Source organism: Lissotriton vulgaris, chromosome 8 (genome assembly GCF_964263255.1).
Source record: "Lissotriton vulgaris chromosome 8, aLisVul1.2, whole genome shotgun sequence".
In the NCBI taxonomy this organism is placed as follows: Eukaryota; Metazoa; Chordata; class Amphibia; order Caudata; family Salamandridae; genus Lissotriton; species Lissotriton vulgaris.
Genome location: NC_141696.1, coordinates 1,358,141,354 through 1,358,161,039, shown reverse-complemented (window position 1 = coordinate 1,358,161,039; position 19,686 = coordinate 1,358,141,354). Strand labels below are relative to the sequence as shown.

The 19,686-nt window shown below is 48.1% G+C and overlaps 1 protein-coding gene across 1 annotated transcript in view; it reads left to right on the top strand.

The window, feature by feature from the left end:
• Nucleotides 1–992: 992 nt before the first annotated feature.
• The window catches only part of HEPHL1 (hephaestin like 1), a 209,077-nt gene continuing 190,383 nt past the window's right edge, over nt 993–19,686 (top strand). Inside the window, exon 1 of the mRNA XM_086936267.1 lies at nt 993–1,269. Within this exon, the coding sequence (XP_086792393.1) occupies nt 1,097–1,269 (173 nt within the window). The 5' untranslated portion in view covers nt 993–1,096. The remainder of the gene's footprint in view (nt 1,270–19,686) is intronic.

Here is a 19,686-nt window from a genome sequence, read left to right as displayed (position 1 = left end):
AATTCGTACTTTTACATCAGTATCATTTAAAAATTATCTCAAAGCATAAGCGCACTCAGCACAACATAGGTTTTCTATCAAGAAGCTTAGGCGAGCGAGCGGGTCGGGGTGACGCTGCCACAATCACCTTTACCGCGTCGCGCCGATGTCAGGCTCCGCCTAAATAGCCCCGAGCTAGTGAACCGCTAGAGCGCTGATGTTGCTGCTAATGTTTTCCGTTAGCCATAGGGAATGTTGTATCTTTTTGCATGATGTTCTTCATCCTTTTCATGTTTTATCTCTGGTAGGGATGTCTCTTCTTTCTTCCTTCCTCTTTGTTCCTTTTGGCATACTACACCCGCATTGTTTACACTGCTTATTCTCAGTAGGTTGGCTGTGGTGAGCTCACACACTTTGTATCATTTCTTTTTTATCTCCTTATGTTGGCCGAATGGAGATGTGTTGTAATCTTGCCTTTCTTTTCCTTCCCTTGTTTTGGTACGTTCCTCCATACTTTACCCCCTCCCCTTTTGGTATGTTCTGCCAGAGCTTGCCTTAGAATGTTGCCATCCCTCTGACAGTCTTGGAGAGTGGGTGACAGAATAAAGACTACTCTTACTTATATCTGCCTCAGAGTTGCTTCCTTTCAACATAAAGCTTCTAGGCTAAGCTGCGATGCGAGCTACTTCCAGGGAGCGTCCAGGCAGCCTTTTCATTGATTCGTCGTCCAGTTTATCCCCATCTTCACTCTCTGTGCTAGTGGCATGCACCTCACAGATAAAACGTGTCCTACAGATGTGCACTGGGGCTGATAAAAAAAGCCTGTGTCAAACGTCAACAAGGAACACAAAACTAAAAGAATCTCAGACATCATGTTGATTTACTTCTGCAATAAACAGCGCCCCTTGGAGAAGGGAAGGGAAAAAGACCACGTCGCCATAGCAACCTCATCAGTAGGCGCATTGTATGCCGCCTGTAAGAGCTATCAGCCCCAGCCAGCCTCTGCGCAGGCTGAATGCGGTGGGCGGAGCCTGTCTCGCAGCTCTGGGTTAGACATTGCTCTCAGCTGAGCCGGGTGGCGAGGGACTGACTGGACAAGGGAGCTGTTCTTTCGGATATGATGCGATCGGTAACAAGTGCCTCGGTCCTGGCGCTAGCCTGCCTATGGCTGCAGCCTGGTCCGGTAGAACCTATCACCAGGACACATTATTTCGGGATTGAAGAGTTGGACTGGGACTACGCCCCCAGCGGGAGGAATCTGATTAAAGGACAAGCAATCACAGAAGATGAGTAAGTCCCAATTTCAAGCAGCCGTTCATGAATTATCACCAGGTGACACTGTTTGTTGTAGATTATAATAGGCTAAAATGCAGCTTTGTTTTCATTGTGCCCGGTTGCCGATGTCACGGGGGTGTTTGCACCACCGTACTGGTGATAGCCGCCCTCCCTGTACAATACAGCACACCGTGAGTTATTTAACGCCTCAGACATTGTTTTTGGAACTTTGAGTCAGTGCGGTGCCCACGTGCCACCGAGTCACTTTGCTTCCTCGAATAAGCTTCCGCACACTAATGCATTGTGGGAGTTGTATTCTTGAATCATTGGTGCAATTAGATTCTTGCACAAGTTTGGAAAGATGGGCATCCTTGTTTCAAGCTGAGTGAAGACAGGAGGTGGGGGGGTGAAAGGCACACTCAACCCACCTGGTAACCCCCAGATACCGATTATGGAGTAGAGGCTTTCGGTCACCCAGATGTCCTATTAAGTTTGCAAATTCTTATAGTCTAGAAGATACGATAACTTCACATGATCTAATGCCATGTTCTGCGTTACACAATGCGAGGCAGTATTGCTGGTGTCAGTTTTTACAATTTACAAGGCACGCGTTTATTCAATACTCTGTCAGTGGTATACTGAGACACCAGTTTGGTATTTTTGAATTTCCCACTTCCAATTTGCTGCGCTGTCCGCCTGGGCTCCGTTTCCTCCCAGACTGACGTGTGTTACAGTTTACAGGCCCGCCAGGGGACAAAACAAACAAGCATGCAGGGACAGAGGCAGCTGACCTTTGACTGAGATAATGACAGCGCTGTTTCTGTGCATTGTCTGCTTGCATACCACTGCCCCCCTCCCCCCCCAACTGCAGTACTCTAAACCTAGTCCAGTAAAAAGGGTAAACCATATATGCCACTCATGCCCTACTTATGGAGTTGCACAACCGCCCTTGCCACGTAAAACTGTAACGTGTAAAGTGCCGGTTCAGCATTGTGTAGTCCTCTCACAGGTTGTTCAGTTAATTACTCCCTGAAGCGTCCTTGCAGTAAAAGTGCACACTAAGTACTGATGCGGGCTATTCTCCAGGGTAAAACTGCGTGGCGCGAGGGAGCAAAGGTGACGGTGGGGCGGGGCCTGAGTGCCGTCTTTGCATCTGTCCGTCACCTACAATCGTACCGAGCTCTGTACTGTTTCTACAGCTGCGAAGCGCCGCCTTGTGTCATTCGAGCCGGATCCCACGCGGCTTGGCAGGTCACACATGCAATGAATGCCCAGACCATACCATCGCCTTCACAGCTGGGGGGAAGGAAGGAATCCCTTGAACTCAACATAAAAGCCGGTTTTAAACTCTCACATTGTATTTTGTAGTTTCAGCGCCTCTCAGACGTATAGAATATTCAATTCAATTAAAAAATGATTTTATTCTGTCCGTGATCCCTGGTCCATGTCCTGTGCATCTGTCCCGCTCTGAACAACCTGAGACGGTATTATCTCCTTCAAATATTCCGCCTTTTCCAAATCAGAACATGTCGCCTGCAGTCATGCTAGTATTGAACAGCGAACAGCTGCAGACAGCCTGCCGGGCCACCCGTTTTTTTCAGAAAGTGAGCCTCCTATTGATGAAAAACGAAAAAGAGGTGACTAATGGGACAAAATACAAAGTCTCACTGAAACAAAAGACTTTGAAGCTAGATAATGAAAGATAGACTTTTTTTTACTCTGAAATGGTCACCAGTCAGCAGATGCACTCTTATTTATTTTATGGAATAAGTTTTTTTTAATTTTCTCCTTTTTTGTAAAGGTTTTTATTAACCATATACAATAAAATTTTACTTACTTACTGTCCGTGATTGAACCATAAAGGCGTACAAACTCATAAAATGCACAAAAGAGTGAAGATGAACGGTAGCGACTCCAATACATTTTACAGGCACATAAATACATATAAACAATATTATGCATTTATCAAGTCATAAGAATACAATTCATCTGATTGCATGGCGCCACATGACCGCACTGCTGACCTCACAAATAAGCTTACACAGAGGCAGGACTAATTATCTAAAAGTTGTTGGGGTTGATAGTAAGCCTGAACGCAGTGCCTAAGCACCTCTAAGTGTACAGTTTATAAAAGTCACAGAAACAAGAACATGTAACATTGATTGGTTGGGTGTATTCTTACAGGGACGTACTTTACGTTCTAAATTATGTTGGTGCCCAAGAGTGAAACAAAATACAGATATTTGGTCAGATCAAACTCTAAAACGAAACAGTAACGAACGCTCCTAATGTGCCATAAATAGCTTGTGGGAAAGATTACAGGATTTAAATGTAAACGATTTGCGACAGTTATTTTCTGTCGTTCCGCGTTTAACCTGTCGCCTTGTGATTGGGCGAGCCATAAAGCGTGTACCTGTTTCCTACCAGGGATGGTATGAGACGTTGTATTGTAAGCCCCTTATCGCAAGCCTGGAAATCAATTATTATGTCCAGGGTTAAAACCGCCTGCTCTTTTTTTTTTCTACATTGATAACCACAGTAAAGGCGGTTTAATATGAATGAGATCACGCAGATAATTCAAATCCAGTTCCTTATGACAAACACAGTGAGGGGTAGGAAAGGGGACGGCCAGAACTGTCCAGAGGATACCATTTTTCTTCCCTCTGTGCTGTTACACAGTCACCTATTCCCCACATTTCTGCCCCATATGATACTAACATTAGGCGGCAAAAATCTACAACGTGGGGTCCAGTATCCGGCCCCCCATGGGAGGCTAAGAAGGGATCCCACTGCTCGGGGCAACTTTTCTCTGCATGGTGCAATGTTTGGAGCTGAAGGTTACACCCAAATAAGAAAATGAGGCTGCCACCGGCCCAGGCAGGGGGCCCCATAGGAAGGGGGCACTCTAGTGCCACATGATGACACAAACACAGCAGGGCTAGTGTTTGGACCTCCCGGATGTCCAAGCGCTACTCTTCATTTCCGTCGTGACAGTGGGCTGGGTGCAGGTATATCTACCACCCCCGCCCAGCTGGAGATCCTTTTTCGTGCTGAGGATCTTATGCAAAATAAACCTGCAGCAATGTTTTCTCCAACACCAATGTGTCTTGTGTGTTCTTTATTATGGTATTGCTGTGTTTGCGGGTTGAGTGTGTTGCCGATATTGGCACAAGGTGCCTGTGCTTGTTAGCCGATGGGATCCAGCTTGTATTGACGTAGGTCTAATGCACTTAGGGCCACAAGACCTAATGTAGGATTTAACATAATTAGTTGTTAGCTCGAGATCAGCCATGAACTGTACCAATGTTTGAACTAGTGAGCGCAGCGCTTTAGGGGTCTCGCCATAAGCACAGCGTCACCAGGATACAACACCACTGGTTGCGGCACAACCTTTGTTTGGAACATCGGGGGTACTTAATGCCAGTTCTGCGCCTAATTTATTAATACAAAGATAAAACAACAAAGGCACAAGGACACACCCTTGACAAACCTCCCAGTCCTACGCAGATCTCATTTGAGACCTCCCCATTCTGGTCAAGCCTGAATTTGTTTTTTTTGTCCTCATCTCACCAAAGACCATAGCAGATTTGACAAGCCAAGTAATGTGGACCTAGGAGCCCTTCAACTCACTGCGTAGGTCTAGGCCACCATGGCCTTCCTCACATGTTTGAGGTCCGGTGTAATGATTGGACCCGAATCAGGCACAAAGAATCTAACAAGTTATCAAGCGCAGGCGCTGTCCCGAAGTTAGCAGGGGAGACCAGATGTTCTCATGTATTCCTATTCCACCTCCCTGCTCTAGGCATTCCATGCTCAACGCAGCTTTTAACCAACTTTCTCTAATGGGGAGGGTCGGGTCTTTCCACCTTATGCAGATCTCCCTCCTGGCTAGAATGATAAGATATAACAACAATCCGATATGTATCTGCGACAGCGCCCCCTTATAAGATCGTTTGTACCAAAAATCACATGGTGGAGATCAATCCCAATATCAGTTCCAAAAATGGCTGTCAATGTGTCCCCCACATTCTTCCAAAATAGACTTAATTCCATGTATTCAAAAAACATGTGGGGGTCGTCAGCTTTATCAAATTTACACCTAGGACACTGTGGGACAGGAACCGGTGCGAATTTGGCAATTTTAGCCAGGGTATGATAAAGCCTGTTTAGCACAAAAAATGATTCTATTTTAGCCTAGCAGGCTTTATATATCTATAAAGTAGCTTTAGGGAGGCTTCAAATCGATCTTCTATGGCGTGGGAGAATGGGAGGGGATTCTATCCCGATGATTAGGGGGGAACCTCGCTATCCTCCGCTTCAAGCAGTTTTGCATACCAAAGGGATATTTCTTTTTTCTTTGGTTGCGGACCTTGTAATAGCTGCTCAAGATCCCAGTTCCCTTTAATTTCTGCAGCTTCGGCCTCGTACCATGATCTTAACTGAAGGTACTTAAACCTTGAAAAGGAGGGACCGATCTTAACTAGCAGCAACTCCCATGGGAGCACCCCATTGAAGTCCACCAGATCCGACCATCTTCCCAAACCAGCTCTTCTTATCGGGATCGCCAGGCTATCACTCAGGCATGCAGGGGTCCCCGGGGAATCCCAAATGGGGGCAAAATCAGAAAAGTAGCCTATACCCCAAATGCGTCTCAGTTTGTACCAAGTCATCAAGGCAGCTTTCAAAACCTTAGACGCACACTCTTAAAGAATCTGGGAGCCCCGAATTTATATAGGAACCCGCCTTGCCCGCTGCCTCCCTCTACCAAGGCCATTTCGCCCAGAAGCCTACCCCACTTAGATTCCACTGGTGCAGACAACAACATCCTGATGCCCTTAAATTGAAAAGCCAATAGCTACCAGTTAATATCTGGGAGGGCCAAGCCACCTTTTAAAAGTTTCCTTCTTAGTTTTTTCCAAGATAGCCTTGCGCTTTTCTGACCCCATATAAAGCTACCAATTTACCTTGGATTTTTCTGATGTTTTTCTGGGGAAAGGTGAGAGGCACCGCATTGAAAAGATATGTCAATTTTGGTAAGACCGACATCTTTATTAGGTTTACCCTTCCATAAATCGTCAAAGGCAGGTTTTTCCACTTAGCAAAGAGGTAGTCTATATCCTTTTCAATTCTTCCCACATTTAAGAGGGGGATTTTATTCAGGTCCTTAACGATTTTTACCCCTAGGTACCTAAAATCTTTACTTGAAGGGCCTCCAGTATACATTGTATTCCAACACATGATTTCGGTTTTAGCCGGGTTAGCAAGATATCCTGACATCAAACCAAACTCCTTTAATATGGTCTCAAGCCGTGGAATGGCGATATCAGGGTCGCTGGTGTAGATGATTACATCATCGGCATAACGTGTAATGTTGCATTGATAATTTTGTGATTCAAATGGTCTAATGATGCTGTCCAACCTAATCATCTGTGCCAGGGGCTCAATGTAAATATTAAATAAAAGAGGAGACTGGGGACATCTCTGCCTTGTTCCTCTCTGAATTTCAAAGCTTATGGTCAGGGAACCGTTCAGCAAGATCTTAGCCGAAGCCCCAGAGTAACAGTTCTTTAAGGACTGCACACAAATTGGGCCCATACCCATAGTCTCCAACACCCCCCAAAGGTATCTCCAGCACACACGATTGAACATGTCTGGGACGCCTAAAAAGCCAACTTGAGTGGGGCACTGGGAAGTCTAATAAGTTCTAAGAACACAATTAAGACTTTGGAATTACAGACCCTGGAGTCTAAAATATCTGTCCTTGAAAAGGAAAAGAGCCTCATTAATCAGGAGAATATAGGGAAACTGGAAGAGTTAGAGAAGAGACTCGAGAAAGTCAGGCAGGATCAGGATCTTCCTAGATTCGAAATGTAAGGCCCAGTGGCAAGTCTGGAATATGGAAAATTTCGAATACGGGGAAAGAGCAGGGGCTTTACTGTACTGGCTTGGAAAGCAAGGATAGACCGGGCAAAAAATGACATTAATGAGCTTATTATTGATAGTTCTGGCACCAAATCCAGTAAGCATTCAGATATGCAGGAATGCCTTCGTCCCTTTTCTCGAACCTGTACAGGGAGAATATAACACCTTCCCTGGACTTGATTGGCTCATGGTTAAGGGACAAGTCCTTATCAGTTCTTACAGAATCTGCCAGAGATATGTTAGAAGCACCCATATCCACTCAGGAGATTGGTGATCAAATAAAGAGGGCAAAAAATAAAAAGGCGGCAGGTCTTGACTCTCTCCCCAATGAAATATACAAATTGTTATTGAATGAGCTCCTACCCATACTTCACTCCTTATTTAACTCAGTGTATAGTTCTACAGGGGTGGTCCCCAGATCCTGGAAGGAGGCCACGATTGTCCTAATATTGAAGCCAGGGAAAGATCCCCTGATGGCTGACTCCTACCGTCCGATCTCCCTGCTGAATGCTGACTATAAGATCTTTATGGGCATTCTGGCAGGGAGATTGGCAAAATTGGCACCAAGCCTAAACAACTCAGATCATAAAGGCTTTATGTTTGGGAGATCCATCCAGGAACAGACCCAAATACTGAAAGGGAACATCGACATGGCAGAGATAAGGGGGGAACTTCTAGCGTTAGTGGCCTTAGACGCCGCTAAGGTCAAGCCTGAATCTGGCCTTTGTGTTTGTATGTAAAAAAATTAGTAAATACACTAAATATTTATCTAGGCCCATCTCCAGAAGCAAATGACACAACTTTGACCTGTTGACACAACCACATGTCATTGGCAGGTCCATAAAGGTGGGAAAAGAGAGGACTGCTTGGCAACTGTATATTTCCCAATGAGTAAGTTCAAAATGTATGCATTGTTCGATGCTGGTAGGCTTCCCTGGTAATGCAGAGTTCTCAAAGGCTTCACGTTTGCCCATTGTACTGAGTAAGGAGAAACCGTGCCCTTACCTAGAAATACTTTAAAAGACAATATTCCAAAGAGCGGCCTCGACAGAGGGGTGGCCCAGTCTTGTCTGGCCACGGATGGGCACAGACGGGCCGGCATTTGGCCCAGGCTTTGCCCAGGTACGGCCCGCGCAGAAGGGAAGCCGGTAGTGCTATGAGTGCTCGGTGTAGGGCAGCCACGCCCCCTTGCTCATGATGATCGTGGCTCCAGGTGCGTGGGGAGCTGATAAATGAAGTCTCCCCCTCCAGCAAGAATGGCACACCAGCACCAGCAGTACATGGGGACTTAAAACCTCCACAGGCATCAGAGTAATTTTAGTAGAGAGGGGTGCAGCACAGACCACTGATCATTTGTATTGTGTGAGAAAGGGCATCCAGGACATGAGGGTAGAGAACAAGCATGTCTCCACCGGACCCAGCATACCGCCAGCAGCTGTCATAGGACCTTGCAAAACAAGTGCCACATTAGCGGCTGCTTTAGCCACCCCAAATGACCCTGCTCCCTCGCCCAATCTTCAAGAAACATCTGTCGGAACTTGTCTGCAGAAGGGGCATATCCCCACAACAATTTCCACATAAAATCGATACCCGTGAGTTTGCCAGCAATGGTCCCTCTCGGTTAAGACCAAGACAAACGCAACCACATTCTCAGCCCAAAGCCACTCCTCCACCCTGCGCTTTGCACCCAATGCCAAAAATTCCACCCATGCCTGACCGTAAGCTCTCCGAGTTGACTCTGCCAGGGACCCTACCACCAGTTGCACCACCCAGCGTTTCCTATTGACCACAACTTCTCCGGCATGGGTGTCTTGCATCTGTCTGTATATTTGGTCAACCTACAGAATCTCCCCCACTGCAAAATTTCATTGCCCATCCCCAGCACTTGTCGCCGGATATCATGCCGCAAGCAACCCAACACAAAAAAACCGGCAGCAATTTCAACACCTGTGCATCCCTGGCAAACTATCTATTCACGACCTGTACCACCAACATGTTGTGAACCCGGAACCCACCCACCGTTGAGCCAGCTCCATTCCCCACATTGTGACAGCCACCACATGAGGAAACAGTTACAAAAATACAACACTCCTGCCCCCTCTTTTCCCTGTGACAGCTATTCCCCCGCACTCCACCTCCCTTGCCAATACAAACTGAAACACATACCGCTTGCTACATCTGAGACTATTTGCACATCCCAATCCGTGTCCTTCTGCTGAACTAAAGGAATCCCAATGAAGGACTGTAAGGAAAAACACCCAATCTGAAGATCTTCCTCGGCCCCTGCTGGTAGTCGCACATGATAATGATGCAGCAAGAAGCCCGACAGCGCTAGACCCAACCTCCTGCAAAATGTTCTACCCATTCTGTCTGCCCTGCAAGTGAAATTAAAGTGCCCCAGCAACACCTCAATTTCCCTAACTTTCTCCTTGTTTCTTGCCAGCATGCAAACCAACAATGCCTCCATCGTCTCTTTTTTGTCCTGCAGCATCCTTGCCTCCATCTGTTGGGAATCTATTTCAATGCCCAGAAAAGATAACACTGTACCCGGCCCACAGTTTTCTCTAGTGCCAAAGGAACTCCCAGGTCACCCATGAGCTCTTGGAAACTTACCAGCATCCACTAGTAGACCGCCGAGCTGGGTTCCCCCACAAAAAATAAATCCTCCAAATAATGTGTCACCAACTAATGGCCCGTATGCCAGATGAAAAGCAACTGCAGGAGTGACCTGAAACATTCAAACAGTGCATATATTGAACAGCCCATTGGCAGTGTCTTGTCTACGTACCACAGCCCTTCAAATTGCATGTCCAATGGTTAAAACTCATCTAGATGTACAGGAAGCAGCTGAAAAGCTGACTTCACAACCACACTTTGCAAACACAAGGAGATGATGGACGGAGCGCTGAAACTTTTCAGACATTCACCCCAGTCACAGATCTGGGTTGAATCCATCACCGTTCCTTAGCTCACTTCGCCACCCTAATTCAGACACACCCATATGCAAATCAGTCTTGACTGACGTCCTCATGGGAACATTCCAGCCCAAACTGGCAAATCAGGTCTTCCCTGGACCGTAAATAAGCATCCTGGGACCGGTTTCGGGGTAATACCCCTCATCAGTCAGGATAGCTAGAATCCGGTGGCAAAGTGAGCAAAGGACCCACATCTGGGAATACCCTGCCAACTTGGGGTGATCAAAGCAAACACAAGGAGATGATGGAGGGAGCGCTGAAACTTTCCAGACACTCACCCCCACTTACAGATCTGGGTTGAATCCATCATTGTTCTTTAGCTCACTTTGCCACCCCAGTTCAGACCCAACCATATGCAAATCAGTCTTGACCCCGTTCCTCATGGGAACAGTCCATCCTGAACAGCCAAGTCAGGTCTTCCCTGGACCGGAAACATGCATCGTGGGACCGGTTTCGGGGTAACACCCCTCATCAGCCAGGCTAGCTTGAATCCAGTGGCAACGTGAGCAAGGGACCCATGTCTGGGCATACCGGTCCAACTTAGGGTGAACAAAGCAAACTAAGGAGATGATGGACGGAGTGCTTAAACTTTTCAGACCCTCACGCCCAGTCACAGATCTGGGTTGAATCCATCATCGTTCCTTTGTTCACTTAGCCACCTCAGTTCAGAAAGAGCCACATGCAAATCAGTCTTTTTTTGTTGTTGTCCTCATTCACCTCAGGTTCCAATGTCTAATAACTTAGCCCAGTAATGAAGAAAAGAAACAGACCTCAGGCGGGCATCAGAAATAGACATTTCCTCCCTGCAGGTACATCTCTCTCAGAATGTCCGATTAACGGCAGCTGCGTCAAATGAGGAGGGGGGAAGACATTGCAGCAAAAACAGAGAGTTACACATGTGTAATCATTGGGCAAGTCTGTAATCCATTGCAATCTCAATAACCATTGCTTCCCACTACACCCTAGCTCAATTTTGTAAAATAGCGCAGAATCTTTTCTTCTTAGAGTCTTTCCCTAATAAGTCCATTCTAGACATATAAAAATGGAAATCTAACCACTGCAAATGTTGAGGTGGGGTACCTCCCACCTAATTTTGACAGATTTGTCTTCTGGTCAATAAACTAGTGTAAAACAGGAATTATCTTCACAATTCCTGAAACTCCTTCCATTACTCCAAAAATGATTAATGAAAGGTTTAGCTTAATTTGTATTAAACAAAAACAATTGGTTCTGTTGGGGTTTATAGATTACTTTAGAGTACTCAAGCAGCAAAAGCTTACTTGTAGGAAACACCAACAATTTAAGGAAAGAAAATAACATAACACACTCCGATGTATAGAATCCAATGCTGCTTTCAGGAAAAAATTTCAATGATTCAAGGCTGTCGCAATTTACAAATTCATTTGCAGAAGGAATAGGTGGCTGTGGTGAAAAACGTGACATGTGGTGGTTGGTTACATAGACAATACACTATATACAAGACAATTGACCGATGACACATGGGAAGGGAAGAAGATTTTCTGTTTGTCCTTATGATTTTTGTACATACGCTGCAAGATCCATTAATGATTTAGACTGTGATCATAAGCCTTGTGTAGACAAATGTGGTGCATCGACGTTTCAACCCTGAAGTATGCGCAGTTATGTGAAGTGCGTCAAGGTGGGTCTTCTTCAGGACAAGCGAGGGGGGTAGGCAGCCGAATTATAGATTCATGAGTTCTCTACAATACCGAAGGCTTCTTAATGAAGTAATGACTTGTGGTTCAAAAGTTCTCAGTTTTCCACTGGGCGGTAGGAGCCTTAGTGGTATCCTATTATGGACCCCCACCTGTCGATTGGAGTCTCTTTGGAATGCCAATCAAATGATTTACGAAGAGTCTTCCAACTAAGCAAGTGCCCGACGGATGCCTTCTCCTGCCAGATCTCGTAAATCATTTGATTGGCATTCCGAAGAGACTCCAACTGACGGGTTGGAGTCCCTAATAGGATACCACTATGGGCCACCCCAGATGCTCCAGGATCTGCTGCAGTTGCCACCACCCGTAACTCTCACAGGGGTAAACATGCAAAAACGACCACAGCCATGCGGTTAGATGCCCGTCGAGCCGATCAAAGCAATACCAAAGGGGATGATGGACGGAGCGTTTGAGCAAATCAAACACTCACCCCCAGTCAACTGATCTGGGTTTAATCCATCACTAATCTTTAGCTCACTCCACCACCCCAGTTCAGATATGGCCTTATGCAAATCAGTCTGACCCTGTGTCACATGGGAACAGTCCAGCCCGAACTGCCAAGCCATGTCTTCCTGGACCGGAAGCAAGCATCCTGGGACCGGTTTCGGATTCATAATCCTCATTAGCCAGGCTATCTTGAATCCAGTGGTAGAGTGAGCAAGGAACCCACTTCTAGGCATACCCTGCCAACATAGGGCGAACAAAGCGATACCAAAGGGGATGATGGACGAAGTGTTTGAGCAAATCAAACACCTACCCCCAGTCAACTGATCTGGGTTTTAATCCATCACCATTCTTTAGCTCACTCCACCACCCCAGTCCAGACGTGGCCATATGCAAATCAGTCTGACCCTGTGCCACATGGGAACAATCCAGCCCGAACTGCCAAGCCATGTCTTCCCTGGACCGGAAACAAGTATAGTCAAGTCAAGTCAGATAATTTATATAGCGCACTACATACCCAGAGGGTCTCAAGGCGCTTAGGGGGGAGAGGAGGATTACTTGTCAAATATCCACGTTTTAAGTTGCTTTCTAAATGCTAGGTGGTTCTGGGTGAGGCGAAGGTAGGTGGGGAGTGAGTTCCATGTTTTAGCTGCCAGGTATGAGAAGGACCTGCCTCCCATGGTGGTCTTGTTGATGCGGGGTACAGTGGCGAGGGCTTGGCTGGAAGAACGTAGTTGGCGGGAGGGGGTGTAGAAGGACAGTCGTGAGTTGAGGCATTCTGGTCCGATGTCGTAGAGTGATTTGTGTGCGTGGGTTAGCAGTCGGAAAGTGATCCTCTTATTGACGGGTAGCCAGTGGAGGTCTTTCAGGTGGCCAGAGATGTGTTCGTTACGCGGGATGTCTAATATGATCCTGGCTGAGGCGTTTTGGATTCGTTGGAGTTTCTTCTGGAGTTTGGCGGTAGTACCAGCGTAGAGGGTGTTACCGTAGTCCAGTCGGCTCGTGACCAGAGCATGGGTGACTGTTTTTCTGGTTTCGGTGGGGATCCAGCGAAATGTTTTTTTGAGCATGCGAAGAATGTTGAAGCAGGATGAGGATACGGCGTTGACTTGTCTGTTCATTGAGAGTGAGGAATCCAGGATAACGCCTAGGTTCCGTGCGTGGTTTGTCGGGATGGGTGCTTTACCAAGGGCTTCCGGCCACCAAGAGTCGTCCCATGCAGAGGGGGATGTGCCTAAGATGAGGACTTCTGTTTTATCTGAGTTCAGTTTCAGACGGCTTTGTTTCATCCATTCGGCAACTTCTTTCATTCCTTCGTGTAGGTTGGTTTTGGCGGTGCTGGGGTCATTGGTGAGAGAAAGGATCAGTTGAGTGTCATCCGCGTAGGAGATGATGTTGAGGTTGTGTTGGCGAGCGATGGCCGCAAGGGGGCTCATGTATACGTTTCGGTTTCGGATTCATAATCCTCATCAGCCAGGCTATCTTGAATCCAGTGCTAGAGTGAGCAAGGGACCCACGTCTGGGCATACCCTGCCAATTTAGGGCGAACAAAGCAAAACCAAAGGGGATGATGGAGGGAGCGTTTGAGCAAATCATACACTCACCCCCAGTCAACTGATCTGGGTTTAATCCATCACCATTCTTTAGCTTCATCCACCACCCCAGTTCAGACATGGCATCTGACCCTGTGCCACATGGGAACAGTCCAGCCCGATCGGGCTGCAATCACTACCACGTTGTTTCCCATCACTAGGTCGATCCGCCAGGCCTCCAGAAGGAGCCACATTACCTCCACCACTTTTGCCGCAGAGTCTACCATGACTAATAAATCACTGATAATGTTCAAAGTTAATAGCCACCATGTGCTATAAGAAAAAATCGCAAGAAAATCACCACTATATTTCCCAGCCACCAGTCACCAGGTCACCTGTTCCTAAAATGGTGGCAGGGAACCAAAATGAAGCCCCTATATAACCTTGAGCTATAATGGGCTATAAAAGTAGCCCAACCACAAATTGACAGTCCTGGACTGCACCACTCTCTCAGTCTGTCTGGGGGACAGACCTTCTTGTGGTTGGCTGCCCCCTAAGCCCCCCCCCCCTCTTGGGAGAGGGTTGATAAAGAAAGAAGAGAAAGAGAAAATTGAGCTTAACGGCCAGTGCTACCGACAAGGCCTGGCTTTAGTGCTGGTGGCACCTGATGCAACAATAATTTTTGGAGTCCTCTATGACCTCCTCGGATTCCCTCACTATCACCCAACAAAAGTGCCCCTCATCTCTCCAAAGCACCGTCTCGCACATGCATTTAATGATTTTTAAAGTGCTGGTAAAGGCTGGTTTTACTAGTCCACTCAACTAGCCACATAAAATGCAGATCTGTTCTTTAACAGCAGGCTTATTAACCCTTTGCACTACTGTATGGTGAGTCAAACTGCCACTATGTTCTCTCCCTAGAAAGAACATTAATCAATCAAGATGTGCCGAGGAAGATGGCCGCGTGAGCCCTAGGCTCCTCCGTGACTGTCCCCCAGCCTCACTGTCCTGTCAAATATCCTGTAATCCGAGCTCGGCATCAGCTCAGTAAAGCTGAGCGGTGCACCGGGAAGCAAGTCTGGACTCCCGGGGACGCCGCATTATAAAGATCTGGGCGTGAGGGCTCGCGGCCTGTTGCGAGACTGCAGCTGGGAACCGAGTTGACTCTGAAGCCGCCCGCAAGTCGAACAACAGCGGGGACCCGGGCCGGAACTTACCGGTCGGGTCCGCCAGCAGGGTGCGAATTTGGCGAAGAGGCGGAGGAGGTGAGTGGCGGGGAGTGCGTGGTGCGGGCTGTGTTGTGAGGTCCCCCCTCCTCCTTGCGCTACAGTTTAGAGGCTTCTGGGCGGGCAATCGGAGCCTGATTCGATACGCCACCGGCATGGCTGTAGTGTCAGGTGCCCGGGACGCACCCCATCGCGAGGACAGGGGGTGAGGGTTGGGAGAAGGAGCCTCCCCCCCACGGCGGCTGAACAACGACTCCTGAGGACGCTGTGGGGCACCGCAGGGGCTCCTGCGAAAGCTGCAGGCTTAAAGAAGAGATCTGACCTGCGACTGCAGCCACTAGAAGGGGCAAGTGGCCTGACCTGCTACTGCGGTCATTATATGGGGCAAGCGATCTGACCCGCTGCTGCAGCCAATATATGGGACAAGCGATTTGAACTGCTACTGCAATCATTTTATGGGGCAAGCGATTTGACCTTTTACTACAGCCAACATATGGGGCAATAGCGAGCGGAGGTACCAGGGTCTACAGTGGCGATCCAGGGGGCCGCGGTTGGACTTCTTGCACCCTGATAAAGCCTGGGGCACTGTGCATTGCCGAGGCAGTGGACCGCTGGAGACAGGAGAATTAACTGGACATCAAAACTGCCAGCTTGGTGGACAATGTTGCCCAGTTTCAGCAAGAAGTGAGTGTCCTTAAATTGTCCCAGGTCCAGGTGGTGCGTAAACTTGATGAATATGAAGGGAGGGCCCGGCGCAACAACGTCCGTATCTTAGGATTGCCTGAAAAAGCGGAAGGTCCGGCCCCTGACCTGTTTGTGGAGGATTTAATCCTCCAGCATCTCAAGCCAAAGGGAATCGGGAAATTCTTCACAATCGAACGCGCCCATAGGGTCATGGGTGGGAGACCAAGGCCTGGAGCACCCCTACGCCCCATGATTGCAAGAGTGCTTAACTTTAGGGATAGAGACGCTATCCTTCAGGCGGCACGTCAAGGAGGATCCCTCCGTTATGAGAATGCCACGCTTTCCTTTCTCCCCAACTTTACTCAACTGGTGCAGAAGCAACGCCATAACTTTCTGGCTGTCAAAAAAAAACTGTGCGACAGACGATACAAATATGCCATGATGTTCCCGGCGTGTCTGCGGGTGGAGGCCGATGGTCGGGCATGGTTCTTTGATAACCCGGACCTGGTATCCGACTGGATTGGCAGCAGCCCCCCATATGGCTCCGAGTCTCAGGATTGAGATGGGAGGGAAGAGGCCGAAGAACAGGAATGAGTCCAGCCTTGCTACGTGAGCTTTCCACAGACTATCAGTAGTGTTTATTGAACTGTGAGGATAAGGGGGAAGGATGCCGTTTCCACCTCGTTTACTACATTTAGTAGCTTAGAAGTTGTTTGTTTAGGGCAATAGGCACTCTGCTAGTTGGGGATGGGCTTTTTCTGTATGCAGGGGTGCAGGGTGGGCGGGTGGGGGATCGGGGATTATTTAAGTTTTACTTTCATTTTTTTCTTTTTTTTAATTTTAATTTTTGAATCATGTGATAATGTTGTTAATGTACATAAAATGTGGATTTTATGTCCGCTAGAAGAGGCAAGGTCACAGTCAGACAAACTTCAAGTGGGTCAAATGTTGACACCTAGCGGGAGGTCGGGGATAAAGGTGCTGAGTTGGAGTGTGAATGGCCTTGGGGATCGGATCAAGAGAGGAATGGTGAGTCAGTTGGTGAGAAGACATTCTCCTGATGTCGTCCTATTGCAAGAGACACATCTCGTAGGTGATCGCTGCATGGCTCTCCATAGAGGAGGCTATATGCTGGTAGCGCATGCTGGGTTTACACGGGATCTAGGGGGGTATGAATACTGGGGAAAAACTCCTTTCCTTTAACAATCCAAGCCACGTGGTCTGGCAGGAGGGGTCGCTACACTGGAAACTCGGGCAGTGGGAAGGGAAGACGGTTACCTTCTTCTTGATATATATCCCGCCGAGCCTCCAATCTGACACTTTCCGCGACCTGTGGGCTGTCTTTCTCACCCTGCCCCTGGGCCTTCTGATGTTGGGTGGCGACTTTAATGCAGTGCTAGACGGTGAGCTAGACAGACACCCGGCCCGAACACTCAGACCAGCACATAGATGGCTCTCGGAATTCTTACCAACTATGGGGCTTATGTATTGCTGGCGGGTACGTAATCCGATACAGACATACTACACGCACGTGTCCGCAGCACACCACAGCATGTCAAGACTAGACTACATATTGATACCGGCGGCCCTAGCAGCTACAGTCAGAGAGGCAAGATATCTCGGTAGGGGGATATCCGACCATTCTCCCATGGGGTTGAGGGTGGAACTCGGACAACCCACAGTCGGAAGGGTGGCACCTATAGGTGCATGGCATTTGAGAGGCCCAGTGACTAAGAAGGAAATTGTCAAGATTACTGATCGCTACTTTCAAGAAAACGAAGGTACTGTCGAATCTGCACAGTCACTGTGGGAAGCATATAAGACGGTAGTCCGCGGAGAAGTCCTGTCTTTGAATGCGGGGAAGAAAAAGCGGCACCAGGCAGAGGTCGAGGGGGCGGAGGCAGATGTAACTCGGCTGGAAGAATTGGTGGCCAGGACGCTGCTCCGGCAGACGTGCACCTTTTAAAATTAAGACAGGAAGAGTACAGAAGCCTTGCCAAGGATAGGGGGGTAGCTCAAAATAAGGCCACTCAAAGCCGAATATATGAACATGGAGATTAGGCTGGTAAACTGATTGCTTGGCCCGAACGTGGGGAGGGGGCATCGCGGTTTGTGTCGAAGTTACAAGGAGCGGGTTCCAGCATGGTCACAGACCCCCAGGCAGTGGTAGATGAGTTCTCTGACTATTACAGAGGTGTGTACACTTCGGTCGGTGGATATACAGAGGCTGAAAATAGTGATATGATAAAGGACATCCGCATGCCTATACTGTCGGCCGACGATAAAAGATATTTAGATTCCCCTTTCACAGATGATGAAGTGGCGCAGGCGATTAGAGGGGTAAGATCCTGGAAGGCAACCGGCCCTAACGGAATCCCAATTGAACTGTATAAATTAAATGCCCACAAGCTTGCCCCATATGTCAGATCCATGTTCACGGAAAGTAAGGAGGGAGGTCGACTCCCGTATGACCAGCGGGTGGCAAACATAGTAGCTGTACACAAAGCAGGCAAACCCAAAATTCTCTGCTCCTCATACAGGCCAATCTCGCTGCTCAATGCTGAGCCTAAAATCCTGGTGAAGCTACTGGCTACCAGACTGGTAAAAGTAATCACCAGCTTGATACATCCAGACCAGTCGGGCTTTATGCCATGCCGAAACACAGCTCTCAATCTGCGTATGTTGCATGGGATACTGGGTGGTGCCCCTTCGATTCATGAGCCAGCGGTATTAGTGTCACTAGACGCCACTATGGCGTTCGATAGGGTCGAGTGGTCCTACCTGTTTGCAGTATTGGCGAAGATGGGCTTTGGACTGGAATTTATAAGCTGGGTATGTCTGTTGTACACTGGGCCCTTGGCCAGGGTAATCGTCAATAACCATAAGTCGGCCGACTTTCCCCTAGGAAGAGACTCGAGTCCGGGGTGCCCCCTGTCGCCGCTCCTCTTCGCTCTAGCCTTAGAGCCTCTGGCGGCGTGGGTTAGATGGGACCGATCAATACGAGGTCTGCGGTGGACACTGGAGTGGGAGGATAAAATCTCGTTGTATGCGGAGTATATCCTCCTTTACCTCACTAACCCCAGGGACTCTTTGATCAATTTTCTAGATATACTTGCCATATTCGGAAGATATTCCGGATTCGCAATTAATTGGACGAAGTCGGTGCTCTTTGTCCTCAGGGGCGAACCGACGGTGCCCCCGCAGTCGTGCCCCATACAGATTGAGCCGGCAGGATTTAAATATCTTGGAATATACGTTACACTTGACCTGAAGAAACAATATCTTAATAATCTGGGACCTCCCCTGGATCGGCTAAAGAGGGACGTTGAGCGCTGGAAGGCTCTTCCGCTATCCCTGTTGGGTAAAGCAGTCTTATTTAAGATGATGGCCCTTCCCCGATTTCTATATGTATTACAGAATACAATGGACCCGGTACCAGCATCCTATTTCAAAGAGATTGAGGCTCTCCAGAGGAAGCTTCTCTGGTATGGAAGATTCCGCATAGCATTTTCTAAGCTTACTCTCCCGTGGTACGGCGGTGGGATTGGGTTGCCAGATCTGCGGAAATACTATTGGGCTTCTCAGCTCGCTGCGGTGAACCATGTTCTTTACGGACCTCCGGGAGATCCAGGATATGCCATGGACCGTGGGCTGGCGCTGGTCGGTGACCTCACCAGAGCGCTGTACGCCAGACCGAAGCGGTTTTCCTTGGTGGGTCCTACGGCACATGCTGTCCATGTGTGGCACGCGGCAAATAGATATCTTGCCTGGGAGGGGAGACTCACCTTGGCCACCCACTTATGGGATTCAGAGAGACTGGGGAGCTTGTGGAAGACGAAGGGATTTGACAAATGGGATCTTATCGGGATAACACAGATTAAAGATATGTGGGGAGGGGGTACAGTACATACCT